The 13411-nt window shown below is 34.5% G+C and overlaps 1 protein-coding gene across 1 annotated transcript; it reads left to right on the top strand.

The window, feature by feature from the left end:
* Positions 1 to 336: 336 nt before the first annotated feature.
* LOC118750324 (eukaryotic translation initiation factor 2 subunit 3-like) lies at positions 337 to 11457 on the top strand. Its single transcript, XM_036485043.1, is given in 7 exon segments — positions 337 to 549; positions 1157 to 1331; positions 9658 to 9894; positions 9977 to 10194; positions 10263 to 10505; positions 10507 to 10919; positions 11134 to 11457. Coding segments are annotated over 7 exon segments (1428 nt in total). The 5' UTR covers positions 337 to 483; the 3' UTR covers positions 11210 to 11457.
* Positions 11458 to 13411: the final 1954 nt, after the last annotated feature.

Genomic DNA, 13411 nt, shown 5'->3' with positions numbered 1-13411 from the left:
TTTTTGCTTTGTGTTGGCGTGAGCGTTGCCGAATTTTGGCTATGTGGACGGCTGCACTTGAATTCATGTATTCATAGTCAGCTGTTGAAGCGACGCCAACGCCAACGCAACGCCAAAGTTTTATGTGGACGGGCCTTTATACGATTTTAAAATGTTGGCAAACTTCAAAAAAAAATCATGGCCGACGCATTGAGAGCACGGTTTTACCTTACTATGCTTTTATTATGGTATAAACTTAGTAACTGACAATTTCTGGAGTACGGGAACAGGCTAATTTTAGACCAAAAATGCAACAGTGACCTATTGCACGTATTAGTTGTCCCGCTCACTCCATTTTACTAGTGCGCTCGCTCATAGAAAAGTGCCGCGTGAAATTGGCATATTTCTTTCCAAGTGACGGATAAATTTTGATGTTTAGGCGTGAACGAGTGTGAATTAATTCAATTTTTAACTGTGTGAATTGGAAGTAGAAAAATAAACAAAATGTCTACGGCGGAAGCACAAATAGGTGTGAATACAAATTTGCAAAAGCAGGATCTTAGTAACTTGGTAAGTGCTCAAATGCGTGTAAAAATGTTGGAGCTCTTTTGGTGTACAGTAGAAAATGCAAAAGAAATTAGAGCGTTGGCAGAGTACAACGCGGCAGATGTCAGTCGCAATGAAGTTACTTTTGCATTGGGGAAATTGGTCAATGAAAAGAAAATTATTTGTATTGTGTCATGTTATGTTCCCGAATTCCACTGATGATGTCCAGTAAGCGTATTATACAGATTCCATATTGATCTTGCTGCTCACGAAGTAACTATTTGTTGCCTTCGATTGCCTGGGTTAAACGTTGAAAAGAAAGACTGCACGTGGCTTAGGAATACCAAAAACAAATTTTAAAACTATCCTGCCGCGAAAATAGTAATGTATAGAGATCAAATAGGCAAAATGTAAGGATAAAAGCATTCTGCATACTTCTGCATCTTCTGGGCTAACATATTGTTGGCAGATATTTCTGATGCAATATGCAGATTCTAACCTCATTTCAATAATGAGAAAGTTTTACTCTACATTTTCTATTTTGCGGCGTTCACCGTATGCTTTTAAGTATTTTTGAAATTCTGGATAGTTTAACAAATTATTTCAATAACTAATTAATTTATATTTTTAGGATATCGAGAATTTGACACCACTCTCTCCAGAGGTGATCTCGCGTCAGGCCACAATCAATATCGGTACTATTGGACATGTAGCGCATGGAAAATCAACCGTGGTTAAAGCTATTTCTGGAGTTCAAACTGTGCGCTTCAAAAATGAACTGGAGAGAAACATCACTATTAAGCTTGGTATGTTAAATGAAATATAATTAACCACATACGAATTCTCGCAAAGGAAGAATAAAAATTCAAGCTAGAAATCAGTTTTTTTTTTATAAATTACCAGTCTCTTGCGCGAGGATAGGTAAATGAATTAGGTATAAGTTTGTTCGTGCAATTTTTAATGGTTGAGTTAATTACAAAGTTTTAAATATGAATATTAACTTAGTCCAATTTGATCCAATTTATATTAATTTAAGAGTAATATCCATTACATTATTCGCATTTGCCCGTTGAGTTAGGTTTGAAAGAGTAGCGGCAGAAAACACTATATTTTCTTTTCAAATAGTAGTAAATTGTATGTCAATTTTGAGGAATAGTTCTTATGGGGGATTTAAAAGCAATAAACTCGGAAGTTTAAGATTTTGTGTATGTCAAGCGTTCTTGTTGGAAATAGAGTGGACATTTGTTTGCTTATTGGTAAATTCTAACATACACGATTGTTTTATTTACACCCCTATTGCTAGTGTCGACTAATAGTAGATAAACGAATATCATTCGATGATCGACTTTCCATGGTATTGTGAATGTCGATTTCTTGATCAATAAAGGTGAAATTAGTCAAGAACGCAGAACTTATACTTAAACGCTGTCTGTATACGCAGAATTTTGTCGATTACTGGAGCCCTCGGTGTTGCTTACTACAGTGTTGCCACTCATCAATGCCTTTTCAGAAACTTACCTTTTCAACTAAAAATTTTCGTGCTATAATAGATGCTAGCTAAACATAAACTACTTATTTTTCAACAAAAAACCTTATTCGACAGTAAATTTCAAATATTTTAAATGTATTTTGAATACGAACTTATAATTTTTTTACCATCAAATACGCCTTGAATTCTGCGGTGTTGATCAACAACAACTCGAGTTTGTATTTACATGGCGCTCTGGTAAGACAGCTCGTGTCAGCTGACTCGGGTTTACGTATCGGTAGGTTTACGTTCTTGTCTAATTTCACCTTAAGCGACACCCAAACAGTTGTAGAAGGACGTACGATTAAAAACTATTCACACTCACTTATTGATTGAACGAGAAAACGCCATTAAAAATACAATGGATAAGCGATAATCGAAGTTTATCTACTACCTACTAGTCGGCACGCTATACGGGTGTTATTTTTCTTTTCGCGCGACTTCAAGTGTTCCCTTTAAAAAATAAAATGAACCATTAACTCAAAATTATGGCGAAATTTCAATATACATAGTACTACGCTGATTAAAGGGTATGCATATGTTCGTCAGCAACTTATTTAATTACCAACATTTTTCAACTAGAAACAGTTACTAATTAAACATTTTTGAGTTGGGTAACAGTAACTCAAGAAATGAACTAGATTATTTATCAATCATCTAATAAACATAACTTTGCTATAATCAATGTTCAAAATTGTTAAGAAGATGAAATCATGTACTACGTTATAAAATTTTTAGCGAACACTATGTATTTTCGGTTGGATACACATTTTCCTTTGCCACTTTCTCTTTGAATGAATCGTTTTCTTTTATCTGTTATTTGTATACTTTTGTTATTTACGCTATGCAGAAATAATTTTTAGAAAATAATCGATCCATCAACTATAAATATTACGATGTCATCGTTGTTATGCACTATCTAATGTTGTAAGCTGCCGCAGATGTTAGCATTTAAAAATTTGTTTAATATATCATTATACTATGTTCAAACTGATACCATTTACCACTAGTTAAATATGTTTAAAAATTACTTTAATTACGCTAACGAGTGATGTACTTTCGTTCTTTCAAACAAATTTAATCAACCATAATTGGTTTCCCAATTAGATAAAAGTCCGTAACGCAACACGTTTCAGTCAGCTGATTTCGGGCATGAAATTTCAGTTATACTAACAGAAAACTAGCTTAGAACAAACTTAACCGTTATCGAAGATAATACAAAATTCTTGGTTTTAAGCAATTAAGGTGCAAATCTGTGCCCAACTCTAAAAAAACACCTCAAAGCAAACAAAGCAACCGCCACCTTGTTTGCCAAACAAAAGTTCGGCTGCATAACACCCGCCTTTGAAAACCAGTTCAGCCCGATTGTATCTGTAAGATTCATGCAAAAATTTAATAAAATATTTTTTTTTTTAAGGTGAGATGTAAAATGAAAATCTACCAATCAGTTGTCGAAAAAACGTATAGAGGTCGATACTACAGGATAATAAAACTTTGGTAACGTTTCCAGTGCACTTTCCAGGCTTATATCTTTTAAGACCAAATGAGCTGCCAATAAATATTTTCACAGAACTGTTGACACTTTGGTTTCAGCGTTCTGAATAAAAAAATAGTTGAATAGATCATTTGCTCTTTAGGTTATAAGCCTGAAAAGAGTACTGTCAACGTTACAAAGATTTTAATTTCGTGTAGAATTGACCAGGATATACATTAGAGTAAGGAGAGGGTAATTAAAAAAGTGAAAATTCTCCTAGTTCTCTGTCTATGATTTTGAATGTAAACGAAATCCCGATTCGTTGTTCCTGAAACTTGTAATTTTTATTCTTGCAAATTGCTGTTGGTAATCTTATCGAACAGATTAATAAGTATAGTAAGTTATTTCTGACCTTTGTGGCCAAAACCGGGCGTTTTTATTTGTAAACAAACATTGCATTGTCAAGTATTATCTACAAGCTGCAGCCTGAACTGTCTGGTAATAAAAAAAACATCGATCATTTAACGATGTAGTTAAATGGCGTCAATTTGAACGTGCTAATAATATAATTTTTTTGAATTTTGGTAAATTAGTTAAACAACTATAAATATTAACCCGCTAAGGGAATTCCATTTAAAGAAAATTAAATTAGTTGCTGGAATATTTTCAAGTTGTTCTTGGTATGCTATATTTTAAATAAAATGCAATTTGTCAATCACTGATCTCACAAGCCAAGTAGTACTTGACAGGAAAAAGTTGGAAAATTCTTTGGTAGTTGGGCATAAGTTGATGAAGTTACTTTTATACGTTTTTGTTTGTTAAAAACTGTGAAAAACATTGCCCTAATTTAAGATAAGCATCAAAATTTTGTTTTGAGCACTTCGTGTTCGATATATTTGAAATTCAATATTTAAAATGGCAAAATCCAGCATATTAATTTAATTTCTTTTTTTCTTCTGTTTTTTCATTGGCTTTTTTAATTTAAAACTTTAAATGGAATTCCGCGCGTGCATCTGTATACGATTAACTCCGTTGAATACCTTGTCGAAACGGTACTGGTTGGTGGGTATATCAATTCTTCAGAACGCCTCAGCGACGAAAGAGTACGTGCACTATTAAGCTCCCCAGTACTGCTACGCGAGTTCGAGGCGAAGTTAGATGCAAAACGACGCAATAGCTTGCCAGTGGGACAAGCAATAGTTCGTCCAGTTTTGCGGGCACGCAAGCAAAAACGAGCACGCAGTGTAAGCGCAGATACTCAGTTAACCAGAACATCGATTCGAAGCAGCAGTCTCGGCAGCAGTCAAACTCCAACACGCGGCTGTTCATCAAGTCCAAGTAGTGGCTATGAGAGCCACTCCGAATATAGTTCATCCATACAAGGAGATCAAAAGGGGAGTTCAACCACACCACGTTCGCGTGTGCTCAATAATGCAATAAATGCGCTGAAGGAAACACCGACCGTGGGAAAAAAGCGCAACAAACCTCAGACAGACAACTCAGAAACCGATGATGGACAAACACCAGTTACGAAGCGTCAAAAGCTGAAGCAATTCAAGGTGAATGGCGAGTATATAGTAGAGCGCATAGAATCGATTGAATCGATTAACGGCAATCCCATATTCTTTGTGAAATGGTTGGGATATCCCCCCGAAACGAATACTTGGGAGTCCCTTGACAACATAAGTGAATGTGCTGTATTAGAGCCGTTCATTGAATCACAGTATACATTGCTTGAGTTGATTATTTCAGAAATCATAGCCGATATTGAAGCCGAAATTACAGAGAATGGTCTAGTTTTCGATATGACCTCCTTAAAATTAGAGGAATTAGATAAATATGATCCTTTGGTGATAAAAGCGGATTTAATATTGCTTGCCCAGTTTCGTGCAACACGATCACGTAGTTTTAAAGAACCGGAAAAGATACGCAGCCGTATAATTAATATGATGCTAATGAAGCCTGTCTACTATCGACGTAAGCAGCAATTATGCGACCTGAAAGCTTTCCAGGAGCGTATGAATCAGGTAGAACACACAGCGCCGATAACTGTGGAAAACCGCTTTGATTTGGAAGTCATAGATGTCGCTTTTAAGTATATAAAAGAAAGTTTCGCTGGAAACAATGTCAAAATGCAGGAGGATCCCCCAATTGGATGCAAATGTGAAAACGAGTGTGCTCCGTTGTCTACGTGCTGTGCACGCATGGCGGGCAGCTATTTTGCTTACGACAAAGCAGGCCGACTTCGTATCCGACCTGGAGAGGCCATTTATGAATGCAATAACAGGTGTTCATGCGAACAGGAATGTGTAAACCGTGTTATACAGCGCGGGCGCAGTAATTCGCTTTGTATATTCCGCACATCGAATGGATGTGGCTGGGGCGTTCGAACCGAGAAACCATTGCGTAAGGGAGAATACGTGTGTGAGTATGTGGGTGAAATTATCACCAGCGAAGAGGCGAATGATCGCGGCCAAACGTATGACGCCATCGGACGCACTTATCTTTTCGATTTAGATTACAATACCTCCGGGGAGAGTGTGTACACAATTGATGCGGCGCTCTATGGCAATATTTCCCATTTCATTAATCACTCGTGCAATCCCAACTTAGCAGTGTTTCCGTTTTGGATCAATAACCTCGACATTAATATGCCACGTTTGGCATTCTTTTCGCTACGACCAATAAAAGCTGGAGAAGAATTGACATTCGATTATGTACGCACAGACTATGAAAATTTGTCGTCAGCCGAGAAGGTTTCGTGTCGTTGTGGTGCAGATAATTGTCGCAAAGTATTATTTTAATAATTTTATCGACAAATTAAACGAACATTTCAGTAAAAGTTGTTATTAAGAAAATGCAAAGGAAATGAGCAACTTAATAAAGTTCTCGCATACAAATTTACTTTAGAACTAGGATATAAATAAATGAAACGCTTCTTCTAGAATGGGCAAATATGCACCGAAGTAATTTATATTAAATTTTTACTCATAAATGGAGTTTATTTAATAATTGGAAATTTTATTACTGTTAATAATGATGCCAGTTATATTTGTACTCCAGCTCCAAATCGTTCACTTTCGGCTCAAATGCTTATCACATGTTTTTAAATCTATTTTGTTATGAATAGCATTTATATTTTGCTAAGTATAGTTTCATAAAATGTAGTTTTTACTGCCTTTAAGGTGTGGTTAATTTTTTCATATTGTTTGACTTCTTGATTATTACCAACCTTAAGCATCATTACAACTAAATAATTAAGACTATGTTTTAAATCCTGTAAACAATAAATAAAAAACAACTTGACGTTGACACACCACTTTTATTAGTATCACGTTTTTGCGTATCCAAATAGCGTGGAGAATTTTTAATATGCTTTATTCTTATGCTTTTTTATTTCGTTCTTTTGGGTGTAGACAAAAAGCCGATCGAATGTTCACAAAATTCAAGTTTTTGCATTTTTTGCGTTCTTGTACTTTTGTGGATATATTTCTGACAGTAAATATCGCCAAATTTTTAGAAAAGTTTATGCTTGATAGTTTTGATAACTCGTTTAAAACTAATTAAATGTAAAAAATACAGTGTGAGTTTAATTCCTACGTACGAGTACATACGTGTATTTATTAAATGCATTGTATATACGTTAGACTGTCCCAAAAAACCAACATTTTTTTCATTTTCATTTCATTGGTGTTATCTTAAAAAATATAGGAATCAAATTTTATGCAATTCCAAAAACCACGGCAACCCGTGCCGACTTGCAGTCAAAGTTATCAGAATAAGCTTGTTGCAGTTCGCGTGTTTTGTTAATTTACTCATTTTACTTCTTTAGGACATAATATTTAGTAAATCTGCGTTTTTGGTTTTTTACCTGGTAGTCAGGATTTTTTCCAAAGGACCATAAATAATAATATATTTCCAAAAGTTTACACAAAATATGGATATATGGGTATCAAATGAAAGAGGAATTCGAAACAAGATTAACTATAACTTTTGTTTTCAATTATCCTTCTGGAACATGTCAAAAATGTCCTTTAAATATATTATCCTTCAAGATTTTTAATTTTTAATGAGTTTTAAAGAATCTTAGTTTAATTTAAATCTTATTAACATATATAAGGATACTAAAGGATAAAAATTTCAAAGGATATTTTTAAAATTTTCTAATTAATACTGCCACATTTATTCTTTAATCAACCCGAGAGGACATGTCAAACACTAAAACACTTTATTTTGTTTGTTTAATATTATGAAATGCATTTTTTTTTTAAAGGAGGAAAAGAATTTGTTAAAAAAGTTGAATATGAAAATTTAATTAAAAAATGGTCACAAATTATTAGACTAAAAACATAGTTTTGCAGCCTTGTAATAACCCCTTCAAATCCACTATGATTTTTCCATTAATTAATTTTTCGTACATATGTATGTATCTTTTCTAGTAGAAAAATTTGTCTCCCCTGAAAACGTGCAATTCTGAACATTTTTTAATTGGTGTGACAGGGCGTATGATGAATACAAAATTATTCAAATTCAACTTTTCTACTACATTCCTTTTTCTTAAAAAAATGCCTTACAAAATATTAAATAAACCAAATCATATGCTTTCTTATTTTGTATGTCCCTTCAGGCTGTTCAACTGTTGTAAATCAGTACGATATGGAAATTACGTTTAGTTAAATTTTTTTTATGTCATACGGAAGTACAACCATTATATCAACCCGAGAGGACATGTCAAAGACTAAAACGATTTATTTAATTTATTGCATTTCCAAAGTTTTCATGGAGGATTTGGCAGTCTAAGTTCAAGTTATTAACTAAAACTTCAACTAAAAGTCGGCACAGGTTATCGTTAGCCTACGGCCATAAAACTTCATATATATATGCTATTTAGGCTAAAAAGCACAAATATAGAGGGTATGCAATTCAAAATTTGCACACAAGTTTTTTTCCATATATTCTTGGGACAGTCTAATATACGTATATAGTAAAATTCATTAAACAATTGTCTAAGTAAAAAATATATACATTTTCATACAAGGCAGGATCAGGAACAGTACTAAAAATATGCTGCAGAAACACAACAACGAACAACAGCTTAGCTAAGTAGCAATGACACGCTGAAACAGTAGTGCAATTCATAAAATGTCGCAAAGTGACATTTTTGGCGAAATGGCAACGTTGCGAACAACAAATGCACATTTAAACAAAAAAAATAAAATTTCGCGCGTAAGTGAAAAAGAAAAGTTTTTACAATTATGTTTCGAAGTAGCCTTAACTGATACACTTTTTCTTGAAGCATTCGAGGACAATAAAATATCATGTTTTTGGCGACTTTAGAGTTTGCAATGATTGCCAGCTCAAATATACGGCAATGTCGCAATTTTGTCGCAGGAGAGTTTTCATACAGCTGTGTCGCAAGGTGCCAAATTTTTCAACAAATAACACAATTGCAACAACTTTGCGACGTTTCATGAATCCCACTAATATGTTTGAGATGAAATGACATGGCATGGCACCTTGTTTGAGTTAACATGACATAACAATGCATGAAATTTTTGAAAGTGACATTTGTACAGAAAATGTTGAATTTTGCAGTAGATTACATTTCGCCAATAAAAAAATCTCGATATACCAGAAAAAAATTAAAGGTGTATTTTAATTTAACATACCTATGAAAATATTAAATAATCAACATTAATAATAATGTTTGAGTCACTGTTTTCTACGCGCGTTAGGCGAAGCTTTATCTTCAATTTGTGTGCCTTGGTGTTGTCACATAAATGGGGGACCTCCGAACAGCAATCGATTTGTATAAAAAGCTTCCAGAATTATGCCAGCAGATTGGCGTTGAATCTTTCTTATGATTTGTATGTCGCACTCAAGGGTCATGAAAGAAACGTAAAGTAAGTCAGCTTAATATACTTTAAGCTAGGAGTTTGGTTTTTAAAACTAATTCACAAATTTAATATCATCATTGTGGTGTTTGTGCTGATATTATTAAGACATTTAGAAAAATTGTCTAGCTAGTTGGAAATCATACGACAAATGCAAGGGTCACACACATCTTATTAATTTTGCCAATTTGTAAAACACTAAAAATTTACGAAATTTTAATTTTTGTGAAACTCAGGTTACGCTAACGCTAAAATTTATAAATGCGACAATGCAAAGTGTCCACGACCAGCTTGTTTTATTTCTGACGGTTCCAGCAAGGATGATAGCTTCCCCTGTGCCCGTCCGTCCTGTGTGGGCCGTTTCAAGTTGGTGCGTCACGTGAGTTTCGTGGATTGTCCTGGTCACGACATTCTTATGGCTACCATGTTGAACGGTGCTGCTGTAATGGATGCTGCACTACTCTTAATTGCTGGTAAGTTAGGTTGCCAGACTGCTGTATATGTACATTTATTTTACCTAAAGAACAACTACTTTATTATTTTTTTTATTTGTAGGTAACGAATCCTGCCCTCAGCCTCAAACATCTGAGCATTTGGCTGCAATTGAAATTATGAAACTAAAACAGATCCTCATTTTGCAAAATAAAATTGACCTGGTGAAGGAGAGCCAAGCCAAAGAGCAGTATGAAGAGATAACGAAATTCGTGCAGGGTACAGTTGCCGAAGGTGCACCAATTGTACCGATTTCTGCTCAGCTTAAATATAACATTGATGTGAGTTATTATTATTACAAGTGCCGAATCTAAGTAAGAACATGTTTTATTTGCAATGCGATTTTTAGGTATTATGTGAATATATCACAAAGAAGATTCCCGTGCCTCAGCGCGATTTCAAAGCACCTCCTCGGCTAATTGTTATACGTTCCTTTGATGTGAATAAGCCAGGTTGTGAAGTCAACGATCTGAAAGGAGGTGTGGCCGGTGGTTCTATCCTTTGTGGTGTATTGAAAGTGGGTCAGGAGATTGAAGTGCGTCCTGGTGTTGTCACGAAGGACAGCGAGGGCAACATAACCTGTCGACCCATTTTTTTCGCGCATTGTGTCACTGTATGCCGAACAAAATGAACTGCAGTACGCGGTGCCTGGTGGTTTAATTGGTGTGGGTACGAAAATCGATCCGACACTATGTCGTGCAGATCGTCTCGTTGGCCAGGTGCTGGGAGCTGTTGGCCACTTACCTGACATATATATTGAGCTGGAAATTTCGTATTACCTCTTGCGACGATTATTGGGCGTGCGTACGGACGGCGATAAAAAAGGTGCACGTGTAGAGAAACTACAAAAAAATGAAATATTGCTGGTGAATATTGGATCTTTAAGCACGGGTGGTCGAATTTCCGCCACAAAGGGCGATTTGGCCAAAATTGTGCTCACCACACCGGTTTGTACTGAGAAGGGGGAGAAAATTGCATTAAGTCGTCGTGTGGAAAAACATTGGCGGTGAGTATTTACTCGGCCCTATTACGAATTTCACATCAACAAATATTCCCAAAAAAAATTATAAAGCAAAACAAAAACAATGTTTCCAAATTTGTTTTTGTTTTGCAGGTTAAATTATGGGAACGATTTATTCACATGGAATTGGCGATAGGGCTGACTGTTTAAAAAATTGTTTTAGCTCCTAACTATACGAAGCTATTTTTTATTTCTCCAGTTTAATTGGATGGGGCCAGATATTTGGCGGCAAAACTATTCAACCTGTACTGGACAGCAAACCCGCCAAGAAGTAAAACCGAAAGGTTTACACCACGAGCATTAGTATCAGTTTGAAACTTATTTGTTATAAGCGAACAAAACGCATTTGTCGGTCTTCAATTTTTATATATAAATTATTACCAGCCACAGTTTCCTTCTTTTGTTTTACGCGCAGTAAAACTGAAGACACCACCAATAGAACTTGTTTAAAAAAAGCAACAAATTATAAAATATTTAATTAACAATATAATTAAAGGAATTAAAATTTGTTATTTTAAAAAGGAAATAAAAGGAAATAAATTTTTACACAAAAAAAAAATGTGGGAACTGTTATGGAACAATTCCAATTTCCTGACGTTATATAAATAATCGATGTCGACACCAAACTTGAATTGTTTAACGTACTCGAAACAACATTGTCTATTTATTCCTGGAAAAATTCAAGCGACTAAATGCTCCGAAATCAAATGAAAATGTATGTAGGTGTTTTAATTATAAATCGTCGCTCCTATGCCAGAAACATGAATGTGTAAAAAAGAAAATTTTGGGAAATCAAGTTTGAATTTTTTTTTACGAGCATCCAAAGGTTAATCAAGTCAACCAATAACTAAGAAATCGTAAATTTGCACAATCAATCGTCTGGAATACGGGTGACGATATTATCTATCGCCTGGAAGAATGATGCGTATATTTGTTGAATTTTCGGTAATTGCGATTGAAATTTGAAATCTTGTTTCATAAAGTTTTTATAACGTAAGTGAACTGCCAAACAAAGTTTTGCACAGACACGCCGATTAATTTGGTTTTAGCTTTCATCTAATTTGCAATCGTCTTTTAACATTTTCCCCCCAAGTTAAGTTCGCATCTGGTTGTTGAGGACGAAATATCTTTAGAATTTTTTTAGTAAATCTAATAATATACATAAATTAATGTCATCTATGAGATCTTATTTTTAATAAAATGTTTAAAAACTCTGAAGCATCTTTTTGTTGTTTTCAGATCCAGTTTGATTTGAAGATTTTGCTTTGTGCTGCGATTTCGAACCAATATGGCAGTGTAAGACTCCCTTTAGTATGATCTTTTTAAGCTGCAGAACTAAACGGCCCAGGAACCATTTTCTTAAAGAGCGTATAATTGCACACCTCGATGGCAGCGTGCTCTGCTTTCTCGGAACAGAGAACGTTCTCTGTCTGGCTCTCGCGCCCTCAGTTGAACTATTATTTTCACTCAATTCGTTCTTCAATTCAAATCCTTTAAATTGAATATATGCATATACAATAAGGTGGTTCTTAAAAGTAGGAAGCAAGCAGGTACCGATAGGAGACGGGATTCTCCAAAAATTAAAATTTTTTTTAATCTAATCCGCGAATTAGTCAACTAAAATAGCAAAAAATGTATGCAATTTCAAATTCTCTCATTTTTATGTCCAAAATGGCATAGTCCAAAATGGCATAACATATTATTATTTTATATTTTCTTTTCACATTTATTTGAGCAATCTGATTTGCGCCTCTTACTTCTTGAAACAAAGCTCTAAATAGCATAGGTTTTAAGCACAATATCTTTTAATAAAATCATCAATTTCTTCAACGGAGAAAAAAAAACATCCGTAACGTTACGTCCCGAATTTTGTAGGAAAAATTGAAAAACGCTGTTTTCGGTGACGAAAAAAAAATTCAATATAGTTGATCCAGAAGCCCACCATATATATTGGAGTCAATCGGCTTCCATGGCAAACCTGCCCTTGGCGAAAGGAATCTCTGATTTAGACTAAAAAGCGTATAGCTTTGGAAAACAAATAAAATCTTTTCACGTAAAACGTTGTTATCCACATACGGTGCGAACAATGAAATCGTTATTCAAGAAACAAAATACCTTCTTTTGGAGTAACTAGCTTCAAATATGGGCTTTAATACCACTGGGGATTTGCAAGATCTACTTCTCAACAAGATTTTTACTTATTCAAAACAGAATGATAACGTGTTGAAACTTAAAAAAACCAAACTTTACAAATAGGCAACAATACGATTTTTACTACAAAATTTCGGTAAAATATATGCCGCAAAGTGTAAAATAAATAAAATTGTGCATTAGAAATACAATCCAATACCAACACAAAATTATCCTTAAAATTTTTTTTTTTAATAAGCGGTAACCTGAAACATGTTTCTGTGCACATATAAATATTATCTACAAAAATTTCATCATAATGGTACAATTAAATTGTAGTTGAAGTT

Source organism: Rhagoletis pomonella, unplaced genomic scaffold (genome assembly GCF_013731165.1).
Source record: "Rhagoletis pomonella isolate Grant_MI unplaced genomic scaffold, Rhpom_1.0 Rhpom_scaffold_00206, whole genome shotgun sequence".
Classification (NCBI taxonomy): Eukaryota; Metazoa; Arthropoda; class Insecta; order Diptera; family Tephritidae; genus Rhagoletis; species Rhagoletis pomonella.
The sequence above is the reverse complement of the archived record's forward strand: the minus strand, read 5'-3'. Positions and strand labels throughout refer to the sequence as shown.